Below are 23,715 nucleotides of genomic sequence, written 5' to 3' on the forward strand. Positions count from 1 at the left end.
ACGCGGGGGGGCCCGGGGGGCGCCGCACCGCCCCCGCCCCCGCCCCCGGCCCCCGGCCCCGCCCCCGCGGGCCCGAGCCGCGGCACCGCCGGGGACGCACGCGCACGCGCCGGGGCCGGAGCCCGGGGCCGCCCCCCGCCCCCCGCCCCCCGCCCCTCCCGGGCCGCCCCCTCCCGCCCCCGCCCCTGCCCCCGCCCCCCCGGGCCGCCCCCTCCCCCCCCCCCCGGGCCGCAGGGCCGCGTGCGCGCCGCGCGGTGCAGCAGGACGGGGCTGTGCTTGGGCGCCACTCGGGGACCGTGCGGGGCGGGCCGGGGCGCGGACCCCCGAGGACCCGCCGACCGGCCCGCGCTCGGGCCCCGCGGAGCCGGGCCGCGGGGGGGCGGGGCTCGCTGGCCGCCGCGGCCAATCGGGGCCCGGGGGCGCGCGCTCCGGCCCAATGGCGGCGCGCGAGTGGGCGTTGCTAGGCGATAGGGTGATGGGCCGGGCGGCGCGGCGGTCGTTGACCCCTGCCGAGGGCGCCCCGGGCGGGGTCACTGCCGGTCAGCGCGGCGCGGCCCGGCCTCCCCGAGCTCGCGGGCCCGGCGCGCGCCCCACGGCCCCCGGAGCCCGCGTCTGGGGCGGGGCGCGGACACCGCTCGGCGCCGCTCGAACAAAGGCGCCCCCTTGGGCAGAGGCGCTGGCGCGCGCACGTGGCCGCCCGCACCCCCGGCCTGCACCCGGGCGTGCACAGCGGCCGACGCTCCCCTGCGCACCCGGTGCCTGAACTTCCAGAAAGGCCCGGGCTTCCGGACCCGGAGAGACACCGTCGAGGGCTCGGCCGAGAGCCCGGCTCGGCGCCCTCCCGCCCGGGGGCCGTGCCCGCAGGACCCAGGCCGCGCGGGGCCCCCACGCAGGCCCTTTGCGAGGCCAGGGGAGCCCTGGCGGCCCCAGGACGGCCGTGCCCGCTTCCTCTCCACCGCCTCATTGTCTCCAAGGCCAGCGCGGCCCCCCTGGCTGCGCTCCATGGCAACCCCTCCGGCTGCGCTTTCAGGACTCAGGGGCCTGTGGAGCCGGAGGCGGCCGCCCACGCTCGGGGCCAGCACAAACCGAGGCTGGCACGGTGAAGCCCGGCCCCACGTGCCCCGCATGCCCCGCAGTGCTCAGCGGCCCGTAGCGCCGGGTGGCGACTCCATGCCCGGACGCTGGTCCTTCCCTTGGCCTCCCCTCACTGGGGGCTCTAACCCCAGGTTAGGAGGGCGGGCCGGAAAGGGCAGGAGAACGCCCTAAGGTCCAACAGCTGAGTTAAGGTCCCGAACAACCTTCTCGCGGGTGTGTCTTTCTCTTCCAATTTAGGGGTTTTCAGATGCCGCGCACCCTGGGTCAGGAGTCACAGGACCGTGGCGTGTAACACTCCCGACCTTGGGTGACCTAAATGATCCCAGGCTCCGTTCTCGCCGGGCAGTGGGGCTCTGTGCTCTGCTGGCTGCGGCCTGCAGGGGCCCCGGGGAGGGGGGCCCACCCGGGCTGGGGTGCTGGGGTCCAGAATGTGGCTCTGCGCCACAGACGGAGGCTCAGGGACTGGGTCACGGGCGCTGAAGTGCCTCCTTGGACAGTGACGGGGCATCCCCGCTCAGGTTTTCAGCTTCAGGAAGTCACTGCTGAGGGCACACACCAGGAACAGCAGAGCAGGGACCCCTGCCACCCCGGGCTGCTGCTCCCCGGCGCAGTGGGCGCGAGCCAGTGGTGCCTCCGCAGCTCCGGGAGCACCGGAGCAGGAGCAGGATGAGCAGGGAGCCTGCGGGGAGGATGTGCCCATGGAGCGCAGTGAGGTGCTCACAGGGAGGCACGGGGTGCACAGGAGCCCCTGTGCAGGGGTGTGTGTGTGTGTGTGTGTGTGTGTGTGTGTGCGCGCACGCCCGGCACCGCCACCGCTGCTGTGTGTGCTCTCTGGTGTGCGTGTGCACACGCCCCTACACCTGGGAGCCCGGCAGGGAGAGGACACCGCTCCCCACCGCTCCCATTTCACTTGAGGGCAAGCTGAAGCCACAAAGGCTGCATGGGGTGTGCAGGTCGCACAGCAGGGAGGCCCGGGTCCCTCCTCTGGGAGAAGCCGCCCGCCTGGTTCAGCGAACGCCCGCTGCCCAGAAAGGGAAAGCCTCGGCGCACAGGCTGCCTGAGGGCACAGCCGTGCTCTGCCTGGGGTGGGGACAGGCCGTCTCCCTTTCTGGGCACTGGTGCGGGCCAGGAGCCCCGCTGTGCACACGGGCGTGGACGCCAGGGGAGTGACGGGCTGCAAGCGGTACGGCCCGGCCCCCCACGCCGTCCCTCCTGGCGCAGGACGCTGCCGTCTCCAGCGTGCCGTTGGTGCCGGGGCGAACCCACAGCGTCATGGGCCTGTAGCTGGGACCTGTGGGACTCTGGGTGTGGCCTTGTGCGTGGGGTTCTGTGGCCCTCGGAGTGAAGGAGTCCGGTTCCCAGCCCCAGGCATGGCGGTGTCGTCGTGCCTCAGTACTGTCCTACTGTCCTGCGTCCTGCTGCCCCCGGGGGAGGGGGTGTATGTGGAGGGCACGGACTGACCCACTGGGCTGGTCTCCCGGGGCCAACGAGGACGGGAAGTGCCCTCCAGCTCCCTGACGGGAGCACCCCAGCAGGCCTGGCCGCCCGGCCCACCTGGACCCCGGGCTCCCTTCTTCCAGGTGCTCTCGCGTGGGCTGCACTCTCTGGGGAAACGCCTACTTTGTGAGGGGCCTTGTGCTCCCCCCCAGGCCCCCCAGGCTCCTTGTCACATGGCCGCAGTGCTCAGATGCCATTTCTGAGGAGGACAGGTCAACAACGCGATGGCCAAGCGAGAGCACGGCGGCATGGGCTTTAATGGCTCTGGTCGGACATGGGGCACCACGGGGTGCCTCTGCAGCACTTGGGGTGCCTGCCTGCAGCCTGCATGGCCTGCACACGTGTGCCCCCGCACTGTCTTTGTGCGCACTCGGGGCCTGCACACACACACACACACACACACACACACAGCGCCGGTGCGTGAGTCCAGCACAGGCCCCAGGAGCCCACAGGGGACAGAAGGGGCGGGCCCGGGGAACTCAGTCCTTCAGATTGTAGTTCCGGATCTTGGGGGGCCTGGGGGGCCGGGGGCAGCCTTTCGTCCTTGCAGGGTGAGCCCTGGAGGGTCCGTGCGGGGGAGGAGGCTTGGCTTTGGCCTGTGCTTCCATCTTCACCCCTGTGATGGCAAAGGCTACCTGTGTGCCCACGGGGCTCGGGTCAGGGTGTCCGAGGCTGCTGGCGGCCGGACCTGCGCGAAGAACACAGAGAACAGCCTGTCACACCCCAGGGGGCAGGAGGGGGGCCGCTCCCCGAGTATAAGTGTCTGTGCGCCCTGCCAGCATGACCCGGGGCCCCACGGCCTGGCTCTTTCCAGAGCCTGTCAGCCAGAGTCCTCCCCGGGGCCCTGGCACAGGAGGTCTCTGGGCCACATGGTCTCCAGATGCGCTGCGGGGCCCGGGCCTGCCCTCCGCTGGGCACTCTGGACATTTGGCCCCGAAAACACCATCTCCTGCTGTCACCGTTTCGTAACGGGGCCCCCGGGGGCGCGGAGGTTAATGGTTGACCCACGGGATGCCTCAGGCGCCTCCCGGCTGTCCACCACCCTCTGCTTGCGGGCCACGCTGGCCGGGCACCTCCGGCCTGACATGCGTGTCCAGGCGCAGGCCAAGGACCCGGGAGCCTGACCACGCTGTTGCGCGCCTGGGCCGACGCTCAGGCCCAGCCCTCCCAAGGCGCCCGGCACGGCGTCTCTGCGCTAGGGCAGCAGGAGACTTTCGTTCTCCAGCTTTCCTCTATCTGCCAAGTGTTTAGAACTGGGAACGTACTTCTTTTGAAAAAAAAAAAGCAAAAAACAGAAAAGACGTTATTAAGCGTTATAAGATGTACGCTCAGCTCAGGGTGGCCCTTCCTCGGGGCTGGCTTCGGGGGTGCAGCCGGGGCCTCTGGGGCCCCGGGGGGTCCACCCGGGATGGGAATGATGCCCCAGGGCGCAGAGCACCGACGGGAAGGTGGGGCCTGGCACCAGCTTCTCCCACAGGTGAGCGCGTGGTCACACGCCCACCCTGCCCCGCGTCTCTGAGCCGCCCACCCTGGGCCTGGCCAGCGCAGGGCTGTGTGCAACGCAAGTGGGGGGCACCGCAGGGCAGGGACCCCCCGGGCGAGGCCTGAGGACGGGCCGAAGGGGCAGGAGGCTGGCGCGGAGCCGGGTGCCAGGAGGAGGCCTGGGCTTCGGAAGCACGCCCAGGAGATGCACACACGTCCCCCCGCGGGCAGCGGGACCTCTGCCACACGGACCGCCCTGGCCCTCGCCTCGGGCCTCCTCCGTCCTCTCGAGCACCTGCAACGGCGCCCTCCCTGCAGCCTCCTCAGGCTCACCTGCGGCCTCCCTCCTGTCCCTTGGACCCGCTCCTGGGCTGGCCCTCGTCCCACTGCCAGGCCTCCCGGCACCCACTTCTGCTGTGGGCCAGGCTGGTCCCGGATGCGCTCGCGCTGCCCCTGCTTCGCCCTCGTGAGGGAAAGGCCGGCGCCTTGGCTTCTCAGAGCAGTTCCTCCCCCGCACGCGCCCTCCCGGCCTGGTCTCTGCAAGGACACCCTCGGGCCCTGACGTCCAGCCAGCCCCGTCCTGATGTAGGCCCAGGCCCACCCTCTGCTTGGCTGCTTTCCTTCTGGAAAGCCGCGGCCGGTGGGGACGGGCAGGGCTGGGACCCTGACCCTGGTGACGCTGGTGGGGGCCCTCCCCACAAGGGGATGGATTCAGGCCTGGCCTGAGATCACCCTCACAATCTGCTGCCAGGGCGACAAAGTGAGGCTCAGGAGGAAGGAAGAGCCCAGGGCCCGAGGGCCCGTGCTGGGGGGCCGTGCCCCCCGAGATGCTGGTGGTGGCAGCAGGGCCTCTGAAGTGGGGGGAGGCTGGGGAGGCAGCAGAGCCCCCGGTGCCCCCCCAGCCCTCCCTGAGGAGGGAGCTGGTGGCTCCAGGGCAGGGGCAGTCGTGGCTCAGGCATGAAGCTGGACGGGTCGGGCCTGTTTGCCCCCAGCTCGGCCCTGTGACTGTGATGTGTCCCTTCCCTGTCAACGCGAGATTTGCCGTTGCTCAGACCAGGGGCTGGTGTGTGGCAGGGTGACGGCCACCACTCTGCCCTGCCCGTGCCCCGGGTGACCCGTGCCCCGGGCCCTGATTAGGCTTCGGGAGAAGCACGTGGGCACAGGTCTTGCCCCCTGTGTGCTGCGGGTCCAGCCCCACTGCCAGGAAGGCTCGGGGAGCTGCCCGAGGCCTCGCGGCTTGAACCTGGGAGCAGGAACCTGGGTCTGTCTCGGGGACGCCCGGCTGCTCGGAGCCCTGCTCAGCCCCATCTGACTTGGGGAGGTGGCCGGGCTCTGGGGGGCAGGCTGGGCTGCTCCCGGCTGGCAGGGGGTCCTGAGCACACAGGGCCCGGCCTCTGAGAGCTGCAGGAAGGGCTGGGGACACGGGGGACACGGAGCCCACGCCGGCCCTGAGCCTCGGGAGCCTCCCCTGGAGCCGGGGGGCAGCTCAGCTCTCACGTGTCTGTTGAGGCCTCGGGCACGAGGGACGAGGCCTCCCCAGGCTCCACCCGGGCGTGCACAGCGGCCGACGCTCCCCTGCGCACCCGGTGCCTGAACTTCCAGAAAGGCCCGGGCTTCCGGACCCGGAGAGACACCGTCGAGGGCTCGGCCGAGAGCCCGGCTCGGCGCCCTCCCGCCCGGGGGCCGTGCCCGCAGGACCCAGGCCGCGCGGGGCCCCCACGCAGGCCCTTTGCGAGGCCAGGGGAGCCCTGGCGGCCCCAGGACGGCCGTGCCCGCTTCCTCTCCACCGCCTCATTGTCTCCAAGGCCAGCGCGGCCCCCCTGGCTGCGCTCCATGGCAACCCCTCCGGCTGCGCTTTCAGGACTCAGGGGCCTGTGGAGCCGGAGGCGGCCGCCCACGCTCGGGGCCAGCACAAACCGAGGCTGGCACGGTGAAGCCCGGCCCCACGTGCCCCGCATGCCCCGCAGTGCTCAGCGGCCCGTAGCGCCGGGTGGCGACTCCATGCCCGGACGCTGGTCCTTCCCTTGGCCTCCCCTCACTGGGGGCTCTAACCCCAGGTTAGGAGGGCGGGCCGGAAAGGGCAGGAGAACGCCCTAAGGTCCAACAGCTGAGTTAAGGTCCCGAACAACCTTCTCGCGGGTGTGTCTTTCTCTTCCAATTTAGGGGTTTTCAGATGCCGCGCACCCTGGGTCAGGAGTCACAGGACCGTGGCGTGTAACACTCCCGACCTTGGGTGACCTAAATGATCCCAGGCTCCGTTCTCGCCGGGCAGTGGGGCTCTGTGCTCTGCTGGCTGCGGCCTGCAGGGGCCCCGGGGAGGGGGGCCCACCCGGGCTGGGGTGCTGGGGTCCAGAATGTGGCTCTGCGCCACAGACGGAGGCTCAGGGACTGGGTCACGGGCGCTGAAGTGCCTCCTTGGACAGTGACGGGGCATCCCCGCTCAGGTTTTCAGCTTCAGGAAGTCACTGCTGAGGGCACACACCAGGAACAGCAGAGCAGGGACCCCTGCCACCCCGGGCTGCTGCTCCCCGGCGCAGTGGGCGCGAGCCAGTGGTGCCTCCGCAGCTCCGGGAGCACCGGAGCAGGAGCAGGATGAGCAGGGAGCCTGCGGGGAGGATGTGCCCATGGAGCGCAGTGAGGTGCTCACAGGGAGGCACGGGGTGCACAGGAGCCCCTGTGCAGGGGTGTGTGTGTGTGTGTGTGTGTGTGTGTGTGTGCGCGCACGCCCGGCACCGCCACCGCTGCTGTGTGTGCTCTCTGGTGTGCGTGTGCACACGCCCCTACACCTGGGAGCCCGGCAGGGAGAGGACACCGCTCCCCACCGCTCCCATTTCACTTGAGGGCAAGCTGAAGCCACAAAGGCTGCATGGGGTGTGCAGGTCGCACAGCAGGGAGGCCCGGGTCCCTCCTCTGGGAGAAGCCGCCCGCCTGGTTCAGCGAACGCCCGCTGCCCAGAAAGGGAAAGCCTCGGCGCACAGGCTGCCTGAGGGCACAGCCGTGCTCTGCCTGGGGTGGGGACAGGCCGTCTCCCTTTCTGGGCACTGGTGCGGGCCAGGAGCCCCGCTGTGCACACGGGCGTGGACGCCAGGGGAGTGACGGGCTGCAAGCGGTACGGCCCGGCCCCCCACGCCGTCCCTCCTGGCGCAGGACGCTGCCGTCTCCAGCGTGCCGTTGGTGCCGGGGCGAACCCACAGCGTCATGGGCCTGTAGCTGGGACCTGTGGGACTCTGGGTGTGGCCTTGTGCGTGGGGTTCTGTGGCCCTCGGAGTGAAGGAGTCCGGTTCCCAGCCCCAGGCATGGCGGTGTCGTCGTGCCTCAGTACTGTCCTACTGTCCTGCGTCCTGCTGCCCCCGGGGGAGGGGGTGTATGTGGAGGGCACGGACTGACCCACTGGGCTGGTCTCCCGGGGCCAACGAGGACGGGAAGTGCCCTCCAGCTCCCTGACGGGAGCACCCCAGCAGGCCTGGCCGCCCGGCCCACCTGGACCCCGGGCTCCCTTCTTCCAGGTGCTCTCGCGTGGGCTGCACTCTCTGGGGAAACGCCTACTTTGTGAGGGGCCTTGTGCTCCCCCCCAGGCCCCCCAGGCTCCTTGTCACATGGCCGCAGTGCTCAGATGCCATTTCTGAGGAGGACAGGTCAACAACGCGATGGCCAAGCGAGAGCACGGCGGCATGGGCTTTAATGGCTCTGGTCGGACATGGGGCACCACGGGGTGCCTCTGCAGCACTTGGGGTGCCTGCCTGCAGCCTGCATGGCCTGCACACGTGTGCCCCCGCACTGTCTTTGTGCGCACTCGGGGCCTGCACACACACACACACACACACACACACACAGCGCCGGTGCGTGAGTCCAGCACAGGCCCCAGGAGCCCACAGGGGACAGAAGGGGCGGGCCCGGGGAACTCAGTCCTTCAGATTGTAGTTCCGGATCTTGGGGGGCCTGGGGGGCCGGGGGCAGCCTTTCGTCCTTGCAGGGTGAGCCCTGGAGGGTCCGTGCGGGGGAGGAGGCTTGGCTTTGGCCTGTGCTTCCATCTTCACCCCTGTGATGGCAAAGGCTACCTGTGTGCCCACGGGGCTCGGGTCAGGGTGTCCGAGGCTGCTGGCGGCCGGACCTGCGCGAAGAACACAGAGAACAGCCTGTCACACCCCAGGGGGCAGGAGGGGGGCCGCTCCCCGAGTATAAGTGTCTGTGCGCCCTGCCAGCATGACCCGGGGCCCCACGGCCTGGCTCTTTCCAGAGCCTGTCAGCCAGAGTCCTCCCCGGGGCCCTGGCACAGGAGGTCTCTGGGCCACATGGTCTCCAGATGCGCTGCGGGGCCCGGGCCTGCCCTCCGCTGGGCACTCTGGACATTTGGCCCCGAAAACACCATCTCCTGCTGTCACCGTTTCGTAACGGGGCCCCCGGGGGCGCGGAGGTTAATGGTTGACCCACGGGATGCCTCAGGCGCCTCCCGGCTGTCCACCACCCTCTGCTTGCGGGCCACGCTGGCCGGGCACCTCCGGCCTGACATGCGTGTCCAGGCGCAGGCCAAGGACCCGGGAGCCTGACCACGCTGTTGCGCGCCTGGGCCGACGCTCAGGCCCAGCCCTCCCAAGGCGCCCGGCACGGCGTCTCTGCGCTAGGGCAGCAGGAGACTTTCGTTCTCCAGCTTTCCTCTATCTGCCAAGTGTTTAGAACTGGGAACGTACTTCTTTTGAAAAAAAAAAAGCAAAAAACAGAAAAGACGTTATTAAGCGTTATAAGATGTACGCTCAGCTCAGGGTGGCCCTTCCTCGGGGCTGGCTTCGGGGGTGCAGCCGGGGCCTCTGGGGCCCCGGGGGGTCCACCCGGGATGGGAATGATGCCCCAGGGCGCAGAGCACCGACGGGAAGGTGGGGCCTGGCACCAGCTTCTCCCACAGGTGAGCGCGTGGTCACACGCCCACCCTGCCCCGCGTCTCTGAGCCGCCCACCCTGGGCCTGGCCAGCGCAGGGCTGTGTGCAACGCAAGTGGGGGGCACCGCAGGGCAGGGACCCCCCGGGCGAGGCCTGAGGACGGGCCGAAGGGGCAGGAGGCTGGCGCGGAGCCGGGTGCCAGGAGGAGGCCTGGGCTTCGGAAGCACGCCCAGGAGATGCACACACGTCCCCCCGCGGGCAGCGGGACCTCTGCCACACGGACCGCCCTGGCCCTCGCCTCGGGCCTCCTCCGTCCTCTCGAGCACCTGCAACGGCGCCCTCCCTGCAGCCTCCTCAGGCTCACCTGCGGCCTCCCTCCTGTCCCTTGGACCCGCTCCTGGGCTGGCCCTCGTCCCACTGCCAGGCCTCCCGGCACCCACTTCTGCTGTGGGCCAGGCTGGTCCCGGATGCGCTCGCGCTGCCCCTGCTTCGCCCTCGTGAGGGAAAGGCCGGCGCCTTGGCTTCTCAGAGCAGTTCCTCCCCCGCACGCGCCCTCCCGGCCTGGTCTCTGCAAGGACACCCTCGGGCCCTGACGTCCAGCCAGCCCCGTCCTGATGTAGGCCCAGGCCCACCCTCTGCTTGGCTGCTTTCCTTCTGGAAAGCCGCGGCCGGTGGGGACGGGCAGGGCTGGGACCCTGACCCTGGTGACGCTGGTGGGGGCCCTCCCCACAAGGGGATGGATTCAGGCCTGGCCTGAGATCACCCTCACAATCTGCTGCCAGGGCGACAAAGTGAGGCTCAGGAGGAAGGAAGAGCCCAGGGCCCGAGGGCCCGTGCTGGGGGGCCGTGCCCCCCGAGATGCTGGTGGTGGCAGCAGGGCCTCTGAAGTGGGGGGAGGCTGGGGAGGCAGCAGAGCCCCCGGTGCCCCCCCAGCCCTCCCTGAGGAGGGAGCTGGTGGCTCCAGGGCAGGGGCAGTCGTGGCTCAGGCATGAAGCTGGACGGGTCGGGCCTGTTTGCCCCCAGCTCGGCCCTGTGACTGTGATGTGTCCCTTCCCTGTCAACGCGAGATTTGCCGTTGCTCAGACCAGGGGCTGGTGTGTGGCAGGGTGACGGCCACCACTCTGCCCTGCCCGTGCCCCGGGTGACCCGTGCCCCGGGCCCTGATTAGGCTTCGGGAGAAGCACGTGGGCACAGGTCTTGCCCCCTGTGTGCTGCGGGTCCAGCCCCACTGCCAGGAAGGCTCGGGGAGCTGCCCGAGGCCTCGCGGCTTGAACCTGGGAGCAGGAACCTGGGTCTGTCTCGGGGACGCCCGGCTGCTCGGAGCCCTGCTCAGCCCCATCTGACTTGGGGAGGTGGCCGGGCTCTGGGGGGCAGGCTGGGCTGCTCCCGGCTGGCAGGGGGTCCTGAGCACACAGGGCCCGGCCTCTGAGAGCTGCAGGAAGGGCTGGGGACACGGGGGACACGGAGCCCACGCCGGCCCTGAGCCTCGGGAGCCTCCCCTGGAGCCGGGGGGCAGCTCAGCTCTCACGTGTCTGTTGAGGCCTCGGGCACGAGGGACGAGGCCTCCCCAGGCTCCCTTCTGTCTCCCTCCTTCCGTCTTGTCTGCGCTAAGGGCCCCGTGCACCGATCAGGAGACAAATGTGAAGAACCTGAGCGTCCTCCCGGCAGCTCGGGCCGCCCTGCACCCCCCCCCGGGCCCCCCGCCTGAAACACGGCCTGTGGACGAGATCCTCCGCCCCGAGTGGGCCCCGGCTGCCCTCAGCTCCCGGCCACGCAGCCCACGGCTGGCCTGGGGAGCGGGAGAGGCCCCGTGGAGACGCCAGCAGGGGGTGGGGGTCGGGGATGGGGAGGGGGGGCAGGCCCCGCCATGGGGGGGCCAGGCCAGGGTCTCGGTGGCAGGGAGACCTCAGGCAACTCCTGCCCTCCGGGGCCTGCAGGACAGTCCATGCCTGCCCTGGCGCAGTGACCGCTCCCTGGACCGTAAGGCAGAGGGGCGGCTGTGGCCCAGAGATGGGACTGCCTGGGGGGGAGCAGAAGGGCCCTCCTGCCTCGGCCGCCTGCAGTGCTGTTGGGTGCTCTCTGGGTGGACGCTTCTACAACAGGCTCTTCTACACGAAGTGGGGCTGGCTCTGGGGCCTGTGGTCACCATGTGGACGCCCTGGCAGGGTAGCTCTGCATGTTGGAGATGAAAGTTCACATCAGAAAATGCAAGAGGAGGGGCTCCTGGGTGGTGCCATCGGGTGAGTGGGTCTGACTCTTGGCTTTGGGTGAGTGGGTCTGACTCTTGGCTTTGGCTCAGGGTGTGAACTCAGGGTTGTGAGATGGAGCCCCACGGCAGGCTCTGTGCCTGCCGAGCTCCAGATCCCTCTCCCTCTCCCTCGGGCCCTCCCTGGCTCATGCATGCTCTGTCTCTTACAAATAAATAAATAAATAAATCTTTAAAAAAATGGAGGGATGCCTGGGTGGCTCAGTGGTTGAGTGTCTGCCTTTGGCATGATCCTGGGGTCCCGGGATCGAGTACCCCATCGGGCTCCCCACAGGGAGCCTGGTTCTCCCTCTGCCTGTGTCTCTGCTTCTCTCTCTCTCTCTCAGGAATAAATAAAAAAAATAAAATAAAGTAAAATAAAATAAAATAAATAAAATAAAATAATGAAATGAAACGAAATGAAAGAAGAAAGAAGGAGGAAAAGAAATGTTGAGAACTGAATCCCAGCATTTGCAGGACACCCCGAGATGCCCTTCTCAGCGAACAGAGACAGGTGATGCCCCGAGGAGATGAGCTAACCCTCCAGCATAAGGAGATGGAAAGAAACCACACGACAAGCTCAGGGAAACAAGGGGTAAAGAAACGCTACAGTTCAACGAGAACCCCAAGGAACACAGTGCTATAGAACATCAACCGAGTCCAAGCTGGTGTCTACAGAGATTAATAACATAAATTCCTGCCAAGGTTGATCCAAACAAGGGAGAACAAATATGCACAACAGGGTAACAACTGGGCAAAAGTGAATGTTATAAAGAGCTATTTGCCAGTGAATTAATAGAGCCTCGAGGCAATGGAAGATTCCAAAACCAGAACAGAAAAATAGCCTTTGAAATACCCAACAGGTATTAAAACATGGAGCTGGTATTCAACGGTTCTCTTCCCAAAGGCTCCTGGCTCGGGTGGATTTACAGGTGGTTCTGCTGAATGTTCACAGACATCAAATTTTCATGGAAGAGTTCGTTTCTCTCTCATTCCAACGATTCAGACCAGTAACGCAGAATGAAGCATGCCCAGCGAACTGTATTCCCAAACCACTTGAGGACAACGCAGGAAGCAGCTTACAGGCCTATTTAGCTTGCACACGGAGCTGCAAAGCCTTTATTTTTTTTTTTTTAATTTTTTTTTTAATTTTTATTTATTTATGATAGTCACAGAGAGAGAGAGAGAGAGGCAGAGACATAGGCAGAGGGAGAAGCAGGCTCCATGCACCGGGAGCCCGACGTGGGATTCGATCCCGGGTCTCCAGGATCGCGCCCTGGGCCAAAGGCAGGCGCCAAACCGCTGCGCCACCCAGGGATCCCTGTAAAGCCTTTATGTAAACGTTATCGAATCAAATCAGGCAAACGTTAAGGATACGTCATTATCAAGTAAAGTTTATCTCAGCAATGCAAGGCGGGCCCATTTTCAGAAAGTCTCCCACCATGGCGACCCCGTCAATAAATGAAAACATAACTGGGTTTCTCCTCCTCAATGCGGAAAAAAATCTGACGAGGTTTAACGCCTATTTGTCACGAGAGCTCTGTGGATCAGGAACGTAAAGGGAAATTTTAATTTGATAAAGGCCATATTTTTACACACAGCAATCATATGTAACAGGAAAAACCAGCCTCGAGGCCTTCCGCCTGCGAGTGGATGAGGCGCCACGGCACTGTGGCTGGCGGGGCCCAGGCAGGTGTGCAGGAGGGAGCAGTGGGGGCAGGTATGGAGGGAGCAGTGGGGGGGGGGGAAACTGCGCCGGAGGGCAGCCTACCTGGGGGGGGGGGAGCGCCAAAGTCCAACTGGTAGGAGTGTGGAAGCTCAGCACCGGCGAGGAGGCCACCGCGAGCCAGGGACCCTCCCGGTGCAGCTGCAGCCACCTGTCCGCGTACTGAAGGCCTCAGGGCGAGGCCGCCGCGCTGTGGCCGCTGTGGCCTGCTGTGGGGGGCTGCCGACAGGTCCCTTCGGTGGGGGGCGGGGGGGGGCTGCAGGTCTCCACAGGCTCCTGCCCCCCCCCCCCAGAGGTGAAGGAGTATGACGGAGATTCGCGGCCTTCTCCAGGGAGGCGATAACCCCCACGAGACAAGGGAGCAGCTGTCACACCTGCAACTAATAGGAAGCTGCACATGCCAACCGTGCTGCTTCAGCGAGAGAGAGCGAGCCGGAAGCGGGTGTACACGGGTTCGGGTATTTTAGGGCTGCAGGACTGCGTCTTCAAGCAGAGCCTTGTGCCCGGGCCCCAGCGGGCGGCAGTTTGGTCCGGGATGAGGCTTGGAGGCCCGACCCGAGAGGCCCCGGGGCCCGCGGGGACGACGCCGTCTACACTAATGACCTCCCCCAGGAGCTCCGAGGTCCCACACTGCAGAATAACTCAGGGAACCCAGCAAATTGATAAGAATTACCAGTTTCCCCTGAGGATGTGCAGCGACACGCGCGGAGGGCGGCTGGCGGCGGTGTCCTGCCCGCGGCGGCTCAGCTCCCCGCACTGCGGACGGACAGGGGTGCGGCGCGGTGCAGCAGGGACACACCGGGCAGGGGGCGGGCGCCCCACGGAACCTCCACGGCCCGCAGCTGCTCCTTCTTTGAAACATCGTTTCGACTGCGTTATAACTTGCACGCAATAAAATGCACCATTTTTATTTTTGTATTTATGTTTTTAAGATTGTATTTATTTATTCATGAGAGACACAGAGAGAGGCAGAGACCCAGGCAGAGGGAGAAGCAGGCTCCCTGCAGGGAGCCCGACGCAGGACTGGATCGCAGGGCCCCGGGGTCACGCCCTGGGCCAAAGGCAGGCGCTCAACTGCTGAGCTACCACGTGTCCCCAAAATGCGCCTATTTTTAAAATCTACGTTTCAAAGCCTTTTAGAGCATGTATGCATCTATGCGTCTGGAACATTCCACCACGCAGGGGCCCCAGGCAAGCTCTGGTCCCTCCTGGAGCCTCACTAGGCACGTTTTGAAGACTGGTTCTTCCAGAGACCCAAGAAATGTTTCTTGAGGTTCATTCGTGTCGTCGTCGTGGAGACCCTAACTCCTCTGATCGCGGGCTAGTGCTTTATCCTACGGCTGCCCAGCACTCTGGCCTCCCCTTCATCGGTGGTGGGTGCTTGTGCTGTCCCCCATTTGGGCATGAAGTCACTATAAACGTTCACGCTGACGACTCTGGGTGCACGAATGTCTCTCTCTTTCAAGATTTTATTTATTTGGAGGGAGCGCGCGCGCACAGCAGGGGGCAGGGGAGGAGCAGAGGGAGGAGCGGGACAAGCAGACTCTGCACTGAGCACGCAGCCCCGTGTGCTGCTTCATCCCACGACCCTGAGACCATGACCCGAGCTGACATCAGAAGTCGGCCCTTGAACCGACTGCGCCAGCCTAGGCGCCCCGGTCTGGATGTTTCCATTGCTCCCATGGTGACCTGAAACCGAAGGGCTGGGCTGTGCAGTAGGTACATGTTCAACTTTTTAAAGACGCGTCAGGCCCCGTTCCCCAGAGGAGCAGCCGATGGCATCGCCTCGCAGCCAGCGCGGGCTCCCGCCGCTCCACACTCCAGCCCACTCAGTACTGTCAGCTCTTGGCATTTTTTTGGTCAGATGAATGAATACGTAGGGGTCGTGTCCCTAGACTTGCATTTCCCTGGTGTCTGGTGATTGCTGAGCGTCTCTTGTGGGCTTATTCGCCACGTAATCATCTCCTTTTATAAAGAGTCTTTTCAGGTGTTGTGGCTATTTTCTGTTGCGTGTACTTGTTTCTTATCGATTTGTGAAGCTCCTTACATGTTCCGGATGCAAGTCCTTGGTGCACATTCCCAACCTGTGGCTTACTCCCTTACGTCCTCATGGCGTCACTGTGACATGCAGCGTCTGCATTGTCGATGGAGTCCAATCTATCGGTTTTCACTTACGGTTTGGACTTTTTGTACCCTAAGTAATCTCTGCCTATCCAAGGGCACATTTTCTCCTGTGCTTTCTTCTAGAAGTTGTATGGGGTGAGCTATGGTGTTTAGGCTTATGATAGATTTTCAATTAGTTTTTGTGTTTGGTACAAGGGTACAGCTGTTCATTTTTTCCCCATATGGATATGTCGTCGTCCCAGCACAATTTGTTGGATATTCTTTCTCCTTAAATTACTGTAGAGCCTTCACATTAACTGATTTGTTAGTTAACATGCGTGTGTCCACTGCACTCTCTGTCGTACACATGCACACTTGTGCCAACAGCACACTGTCACAATTACTGTACCTTTATGGTAAGTCTTATAATTAGGTAAAATCCTTCAACTTTGTTCTTTTTTGAGACTGCTTCGAATTTTCTATATCCTTCCCATATCCATGTAAATTTTAATTTTTTATTTCAATTTCAAAAATTTCATGGGATTTTGATTGGGACTTTGCTTAATCTGCAGGTACATTTTGGGAGAAATGACATCTTAATGTTGAGGCTTCTAGTCCATGAGGATGGTATACATTTCCATTATAGGTCTGACTTTTCTGTGCAGCAGTCCTTTTCAGTGCACACACATTCCATTAGTATATCCCTAAGTATTTCACGGTTTTGGATACTATTGTAAATGATATATATATTTTTTAAATTTTTATTTATTTATGATAGTCACAGAGAGAGAGAGAGAGAGAGGCAGAGACATAGGCAGAGGGAGAAGCAGGCTCCGTGCAGGGAGCCCGAAGTGGGATTCGATCCCAGGTCTCCAGGATCACGCCCTGGGCCAAAGGCAGGTGCCAAACCGCTGCGCCACCCAGGGATCCCTGTAAATGACATTTTTTTCGTGGTTTCTGATTCTCATTGTTATGTATAGAAATATAACTGATTTGACATATTGATCTTGTATTGATCTAGTCCTGGTACTTTGCCAAAGCCACTTTTTTGTTCTAATAGTTGTGTTTTTTAAAGTTCCTAATGATTTTTTTAAAATATTTTATTTATTTATTCATGAGAGACACACACAGAGAGAGGCAGAGACACAGGCAGAGGGAGAAGCAGGCTCCATGCAGGGAGCCCGACGTGGGACTCGATCCCGGGTCTCCAGGATCAGGCCCTGGGCCAAAGGCAGGTGCTAAACCACTGAGCCACCCAGGCGTTCTGATCACTGACTTTAGAACACTGTTCTTGTCTCTTTTAAGTATCTAAAGGCTCAAGTTTGTAAGTAAGACTTTGTGATTTCTTCTTTGACCCATGAGCCTTCTATTTTTAAATTCTTTTGGATATTTTTCTAGATATCTCTGTGTTCTTGATTTCCAGTGTAGCAGGTTTGTGGCCAGCAAATATGACTGTGTAGCAGACTGTGGCCAGTCTGTATGACTTCAACCTTTTTAAATTTACTAAGACCAGTTTTATAGCCCGGCATGTGGCCTATCTTGTCAAACGTACCGTGTGCATCTCAAAAGTGTGTGTGTTCTGTTGATGGTTGGGGCAATGGACACGTGCCAGTGAGGCCGAGCTGGCTGACAGCGCTGCTCAAACCCTCTATTCTCTACCTCCACTGACTTTTCTGTCTCCTTGTTCTGTTGATCGCTGAGAGAGAAGTACTAGAGTCTCTGAGTATAATTACGGACTTCTCTACATTTCCTTCCATTTCTGAGAGTTTTTTTTAAAAACATTTTACCTATTTATTTGAGAGAGAGAGAGCGCACAAATGGGGTGAAGGGGTGGAGGGAGAAACAGAGGGAGAATTTCAAGCAGACTCCCCCCTGCGTGCAGGGCCCCATGTGGGGCTCGATCTCATGACCCCAAGATCATGACCTGAGCTGATATTAAGAGCTGGGCACTTAACGGACTGAGCCACCCAGGTGCCCCTCTTCTGAGGGTTTTTATTTTTATTTATTTATTTTTAAAGATTTTATTTATTTATTAATGAGAGACACACAGAGAGGCAGGGACACAGGCAGAGGGAGAAGCAGGCTCCACATAGGGAGCCCGACGTGGGACTCGATCCCGGGTGTCCAGGATCACATCCTGGGCTGAAGGCAGCACCAAACCGCTGAGCCACCCGGGCTGCCCTTCTGAGGGTTTTTAAACTTCACGTGTTTACCGCTCCTACTAGGAACACACATACTTGGGAAGGTTGTCTCTTCTAGCAGCTGACTTCTATGCCATCACAAAATGTCCCTCTTTATCTTGGGTTAATATTCCCTGTTGGGAAGTCTGCTTTGCCTGACGTGAAAGAGCCATCCAGCCTTCTTCACCCAACTGTGTCCCTGTATTTAGAGTGAGTTTTTTGTTGACAGCACACCGTTGAGGCTGGCTAGCCTTTTTCTCCCAGTCAGCCCTTTAATGCAACATTTAGACCATTACCTTTAATATTATTTTCAATGTGATTGGTTTTAAATGTTTTTTATTTCTACATTGCAATTACTAATTTTTTTCTCTTTGTCCTGTTTGTCCTTTTTCCCTTTTTTCCTCTTTTTGAGGCTACTTTTGGGTTGATTTTTTTTTCTACTCCATTTTATCTGTGCCACTGGCTGTGCTTTGCTGTCGTTTCTGAATGTCTGTTCTGCACTTCTAACTTGTCTCATTCTGCTGTGACGCAGGGTTGCACAATGTCACCTGAAGAGCCTCAGGAGAGTATACCTCCCTCTCCTCTTCCCACCATGCGTGCCATTTTTGTCGTACCTTCTACTTCTAGGTGTATTATGAGGCTTGTGATACACGTATGTTAATATGTGCATTTTAAACAATCGGTTGACATGTAAAAAAAAGAAAAGCAGACCTACCCTCTTCCCTTACATGCAGACCTGCCACGTCTGACTTCCGCACTATTCTCCATTGACCCATGTCTCTATCTGGCATCATTTTCCTTCAGCCTGAAGAGCGTCCTCTTTTTTTTTTTTTTTAACAATTATTAGTTATTTATTCATGAGAGACACAGAGGGAATAGCAGAGACCCAGGCAGAGGGAGAAGCAGGCTCCCCTCAGGGAGCCTAATGTGGGACTTGATCCTGGGACTCCAGGACCACGCCCAGGCCAAAGGCAGGCACTAAACTGCTGAGCCACCCAGGTGTCCCAAATATTATAGTTTTCATCTCTAGAAGCTTTGTTTGGTTCTTTTCATTTTCTCAATTCTTCTCATTATGTACATGTTTTTCTTCAAATGCTTGAATATAGTCATTCCAGTTCTTTTAATGTCTTTGCTTGTTCCCTCATTTCTGCTATTTCTGGGCTTCTTTCTACTGACTGATTTTCCTCTTGATTCTGGATCACATTTCCCTGCTTCTTCACATGTCTTGTAATTTTTGATTGGGTGTTAGGCATTGTAATATTTTCTCAAAAAAATTTTTTTTAGAGTGTGGGGTTTTATTTTGGTAGGCAGTTAGGTTCCTTGTTTGGTCATTTCTTTTTCTTTTTCTTTTTTTAAAGGTTTTATTTATTTATTCATGAGACACATAGAGAGATAGGCAGAGGGAGAAGCAGGCTCCATGCAGGGAGCTCGATGCAGGACTCGATCCTGGGTCTCCAGGATCATGCCCTGGGCTGAAGGCAGGCACTAAACTGCTGAGCCACCGGGCTGCCCTTGTTTGGTCATTTCAAAGACTGTTTTTAAACTTTTCTAGTGTAAGTCTACATGGGCCTTCACTCCAGAGAAACCTAGCCCTACTACTGAGGTGTGACTTGTCTGGGTCTCTCCACTGAAGGAAGGTGATGATGGAGACTCCTCACTCTGAATATCTTCCTGCTCTCTGAGAGCTCTGGAAATGGCTCAGCTTACAAGTTGTTTGTCTTTCCTTTGCCTGGAACTGTGGAGCTTTAGTCCATACATCTATGGGCTAGTATGTGGTGAGGACTCAAAAAAAAAAAAAAGTGCCTGTGCAGTTCTTTATATATAACCATTTCCCCAAGTTTCTGGAGTTCTCTTCTGTGTAGTACCCTCCCTTCTGGACTCTTTCCTGCAACTGCCAGCCCCTTGTGCCTTCCCAAACTCCAATTCCCATTTCTCCAACTTAGAAGCCTGCTGAGTTTTTAAAAATTTAATTTATTTATGAGAGACACAGAGAGAGGCAGAGACACAGGCAGAGGGAGAAAAAGGCTCCATGCAGGGAGCCCGATGTGGGACTCGATCCCAGGACCTCAGAAATCATGCCTTAAGCCAAAGGTAGACACTCAACCACTGAGCCACCCAGGGGCCCCAAGGCTGCTGAATTCTGTCTGGCATCTCCTCCCTATGCCTGTGGCCCAGAAAGTGCCTTCAGGCAGAAAGCTAGGGGGATCTTGGAGTTCATCTCATTTGTTTTCCTTTTTTCAAGGACTATGGTCCTGTGCTATTATCTAATGTCTGAAAACAGTAGTTTCGTATATTTTGTCCAACTTTCTAATTGTTTATGGAGAGACATTAAAGTCTAGTCAGTAACAGCCCAGCCAGAAGCAGAAGTGAGCACTAGCCATGCTGTGGCTCTAGAATACACATCACCGAGGAGTACACCGATTTGGCTATTTCTTAAAGTATTTACTTTGGTGTAGAAGTTTTTTCTATATAAACTTTCCCCGAAGTGGCGTAACTGTTTCATCACAGTGCCTTCAAGAGGAGAGCTAACAAAGATCTACTTGACCCTCGCTTCTCAAAGGTTTACAGGACACTCTGCACTTCTTAAATAGTCTCAGGTTGTAATCATTAGCACAAGCAGGAAGCTGGTGTTGGTCACTCAGTTCAGGACACAGCACTGCTCCTTCCTCTGACCAAAACACTGGTTCTGGGATTTCTTTAGTTATTATTGTAACAGTGCTGAGAGGCGGCACACATCGTGTACAATTTCACTGGTGTGTTGGCACTCACATCTGATCCCTTCTGAGAGTGGGGCAGGCAGAGCCAAGAGGATCAAGGGTGCTGAGCAGTAAGAGGGCAGGGCCCCTTGCCCCCTGGGGTCCTGTACCCTAATAGTCACAGGGCTGAATAAGCTCCCTAGTTCCCATGGACAACTCCTGCTCCCGTCTGCCTCGTGCGGTCTACCTGTGACAGTGGCCAATGAGAAGATGTGCTGAGCCCTCCAGTGGGAGGCACTCCACCCTGTTCGCAGGTCCTGTTGCCAGAGCCCAGCCAATGGGCCCTGCCTGGGGATTGCATCACGACACGTTTCTGGTGCAGAGGACAGACCTCCCGGGCTCCAGCTGGCCTCCTTCCCTGTGGCTTAGGCTGCTGGTCTCTCAGCCGGGTCTCACAGGGCTCTCCCAGGTCTGTCCGTCTCACTGACACTCACATTCTGATAAGGTTCTCAGGCCTTAGGGGAGTTCCCTGGTTAGTGCACAGGTATGAGGACCACGCAGGAAGAACAGAATGTACTGTTCCAGGTGCATTTACAATGGAGTCACTAGCAGTTCTTTGAGGTCACCTATCCTGTGTGATTTTAACCTTTTCTTACTTATCATAGATCCTTATCATGAATGGCTATCACTCGGAAACAGTGCTGGGTCATCAGCCTGCCTCCCATGCTCAACCCCTGGGTTTCACGAGAAACAGTAAAGCGTCTGTGGGGCAGCCAGATGGCAATATTTTTGGTCTTGAGGGCGTGTGGACAAAGTAAGTCTAAGGTCCCACGTTCACAGTGTGTTTTTATCACCTCAGACCATGGCTGGCTGGCAGAGCCAGAGCAGAGGGAATCTGAGTCCAGGGAAGGCACAGGGGGCAGTCTCCACGCAAGAGCACAAGACACCAAGAAGGGGACAGGTGAGATGGCGTCCTGGGGGCCCACTCGGCCCTGTCACGGGCAGGTGAGGCCCTGCAGGACGGACACGAGGACAAACCCAGGAGGGCCTGGTGTGTCCGCCCTGCAGGAACATGCAGAGAAACACACCGTGAGTCGCTAGTAAAGAGAAGCGCAGGTTTATCAGCAGTCACCTGATTCCCAGGCTGGGAAGGGGCCTTGCCAGAGCCTGGGCCTCTCTGGAGCCCACTGGGCTGATCCAGGTCATTGTAGCACTTTCTCTGTCCTTTTCTCAACCATGTAAAATCCTAAACATAGCTCCTGGCTGGAGCCACGTCACTAGGCATGGCTGGGTCTGGCTCACAGAAGTGTGTAGCTAACAAACTGAGCTGTAATTTGGCCCACGCTTTGTTTTGATTTTTTAATTAGCTGCCGATATTCAAAAATGAAAACATTCTATATAAAAAAAACAGGATTTCCAGCTTCTCTTGAAAAATGGGAAGCTCTGGCTCGTTGGACCATCTGCCATTGAGGGGCACCTGTAGGATGGCGTCATCCGCTAGACGGAGCCAGCCTGCCAGGCGTCACCACCCCCACGCGCAGTGCCGCCTGGCAGTTAGCACAGCCCCTGCGCGCCTTCACCCAGCCACCTGCTGCCTGGTGCCCAGGGGCACTGGCGTCTGGGGCTGACCTCAGCCAGTGAGCTCAGGGTCTGCTTGGACTCGGGTCCTGCTCCACTGGCTGGGAGCTGTGAGACCTCATGGGAGCGCTCTGGGCCCGCGTCTCTCCAGGGGAACGCAGAGCCCCGACCTCCCGGCTCTGGGAACTGCTGAGAAAGGGACCCGCTGTGGCGGGCGCACGCCAGGCCTCTGTGGCACTGGTGGGGGCTCCACAAGCATTTGGGCTGTGAGCAAGAGGCGGCTGGTTTTGTTTTTATCTGGATCGTTGGATAAGAAAAGCCTGGCAACGTGGTTATCTGATTTAGGTGTCAGCTCTGTAGAGAGGTCTGTATGGAAATATTCTGACTACACGGGATTTAAAACTAATTTTGGGTTAGTAGCCAGTTAATAGCATTGTGTGTACCCTTTTCTCAACATTTTATGCAACCCTTTTTAAAGAGAAAAATGTTTAATTTCAAGAACATTGAATATAATTCAATGTAATGTAATGTAATTTTCAAAAAACCCCAAAAATTTAAAGAAAAAAAATTAACACCCACATCGTACCCTTTAAAAGTTGCCATCACCCCTCTGTCCCTCATCATTTTGATCCCCCGAGGGCTCCCCTTGGGGGCACCAGGGCAGGGAGGGTGAGGGTCTCTGCCAGGGGAGCACCCGGGATGCCCCTGAGCCGCCGCCACCACTCACAACAGGATGGGCCTCGGGTGGGCGAGGTCTCCGGGACAGACTGACCTCCTGTTCCAGAGGAGCGTGACCCCACGGTTCCACGCGCCGGGAGCTCCCAGCCAATGTCTGTGTGAGCTCCAGGACAGTCGTGGCTCCCCCTGACTGTGCGCCCCGTGGGGGTCAGGACGCCCCCTCTGGAACCCTGTGGTACACGGAGGACTGGGACCTGGGACCTCAGGCGGGCACTCCGTGCCCCCCAGCCTCAGTTTCCTTACTTGAAAATGGGACTCCAGTAGCTGTGCAGATGGGTTAGTGCTCTCGGGGTACAGCAGTGACGGCAGGGCACAGGCGGCAGCGCTCACGGCAGCCCCCCGCCCCAGGGGCACAGCCCCCCAGCCCCGCTGTGTTCTGACTCCTGCAAATCACGACGTGCACGTCCTTACTCCGCGAGCTTTCCTAGTCGCCCCTACACAGGCTGTGAGGCCTGACGACGATCAGAGCACACGGAAGGTGGCCAGCCTCACTTGGAGTTTAGAAACTGCAAATTAAAACCAATCATGAAATATATTTTTCGTCTATCAAGATTGGCATAAAGGAAAACGCTTGATAACAATCCACCAGTACTGGGGGCACCTGGGTGGCACCGTCAGTCAGGCGGCCGACTCTTCGTTTCGGCTCAGGCTCATGGGATCAAGCCCCACGTGGGGCTTTCTGCTCAGAGTCTGCTTGAGATTCTCTCTCTCTCAAATAAATGAAATCTTAAGGAAAAAAACTCCACCAGAACCAGTATGGGAGTTAGGAAAGACACTGTCACAGCCCGCAGCCACGAGCACAAGTTGGGCCAACTTCTCCAGGGCGATTTGGAAACACCGTGCAGAAGTCAAACCACTCATACCTTTGACCCAGCGATTTCACTTCTGGATTATTCTGACAACAGACTCCCACAGCCCTGCATGAACACGGGATGGCTCGCTGCAGCACAGTCTGGGAGCTAAGACCACAGGCCATTTAAACATCAATGAACACGAAGTGTTTCAGGTAAAGAACATCGTCACGAGTCGGATCACTGACCTCCCGGGGGTACCGAGCGGGAGGCCCAGGTGGGAATGAAAAACCAAGCTGCCTACTGGCGTGATGCACACCCTACGTATTCGCCTCTATGGCCACAGAGCGCAGGGCACGTGGAAGAGGAGCAGGGACAGGCGGTGGTGGCCTGGGGGACGGAGGCGGGACGGGGGGTGGGGACGGCAGGGGGCGGGAGGAGTGGACTGACTTTTCACCAAAACCCTGGGCACCATTCGTGGTGCGGGGCACAGGTCGCCGAGGTCTGCGCCCCCTTAGCCCCAGCGGGCATCCCGCACCCCGAGCGCGCGTGCGGGGACCCCTGGGGGGCCGACGGCTCTAACCGGCCCTGCCCGGTCACCCCGGCAAACCGCACTCCCAGAAGCGCCGGCGCCCTGGCCTCGCCTGCTGGGTCCAGCTTCCCGGGGAAGCTGCTGCTTGCCGGAGGGGCCGACGCTGTGATCTTCGGGT

General features: G+C 59.9%; 2 protein-coding genes across 13 annotated transcripts in view; both read right to left on the minus strand.

Annotated features, from left to right (window-relative positions):
* Window positions 1–195: 195 nt before the first annotated feature.
* Window positions 196–5,604, minus strand: LOC121472846 (collagen alpha-1(I) chain-like). Of its 4 annotated transcripts, none has more exons than XM_041724376.1 (2): window positions 4,484–5,604; window positions 196–3,280 (listed from the first exon to the last, which is right to left on the minus strand). In XM_041724376.1, the coding sequence occupies exon 2, from the start codon at window positions 1,125–1,127 to the stop codon at window positions 531–533; it is 597 nt and encodes a 198-aa protein (XP_041580310.1). In that variant the 5' UTR covers window positions 1,128–3,280; window positions 4,484–5,604; the 3' UTR covers window positions 196–530. The 4 variants fall into 4 exon arrangements, with proteins under 4 accessions (XP_041580310.1, XP_041580307.1, XP_041580308.1 ...); XM_041724373.1 differs by having other exon boundaries at window positions 4,408–5,604; XM_041724374.1 differs by having other exon boundaries at window positions 3,601–5,604.
* A 66-nt stretch (window positions 5,605–5,670) lies between these two features.
* The window catches only part of CCDC57 (coiled-coil domain containing 57), a 102,625-nt gene continuing 84,580 nt past the window's right edge, over window positions 5,671–23,715 (minus strand). For all 9 annotated transcript variants that reach the window (XM_041724361.1, XM_041724363.1, XM_041724362.1 and 6 more), the window contains one exon: window positions 5,671–8,185. In XM_041724361.1, coding sequence (XP_041580295.1) covers window positions 7,977–8,185 — 209 coding nt within the window. In that variant the 3' untranslated portion in view covers window positions 5,671–7,976. The remainder of the gene's footprint in view (window positions 8,186–23,715) is intronic.

Source organism: Vulpes lagopus, chromosome 12 (genome assembly GCF_018345385.1).
Source record: "Vulpes lagopus strain Blue_001 chromosome 12, ASM1834538v1, whole genome shotgun sequence".
Classification (NCBI taxonomy): Eukaryota; Metazoa; Chordata; class Mammalia; order Carnivora; family Canidae; genus Vulpes; species Vulpes lagopus.

Bases quoted from the DNA above. Each gene is read 5' to 3' on its own strand.
- LOC121472846 (XM_041724376.1), bottom strand. From the start codon at position 1,127: ATGCGGGGCACGTGGGGCCGGGCTTCACCGTGCCAGCCTCGGTTTGTG.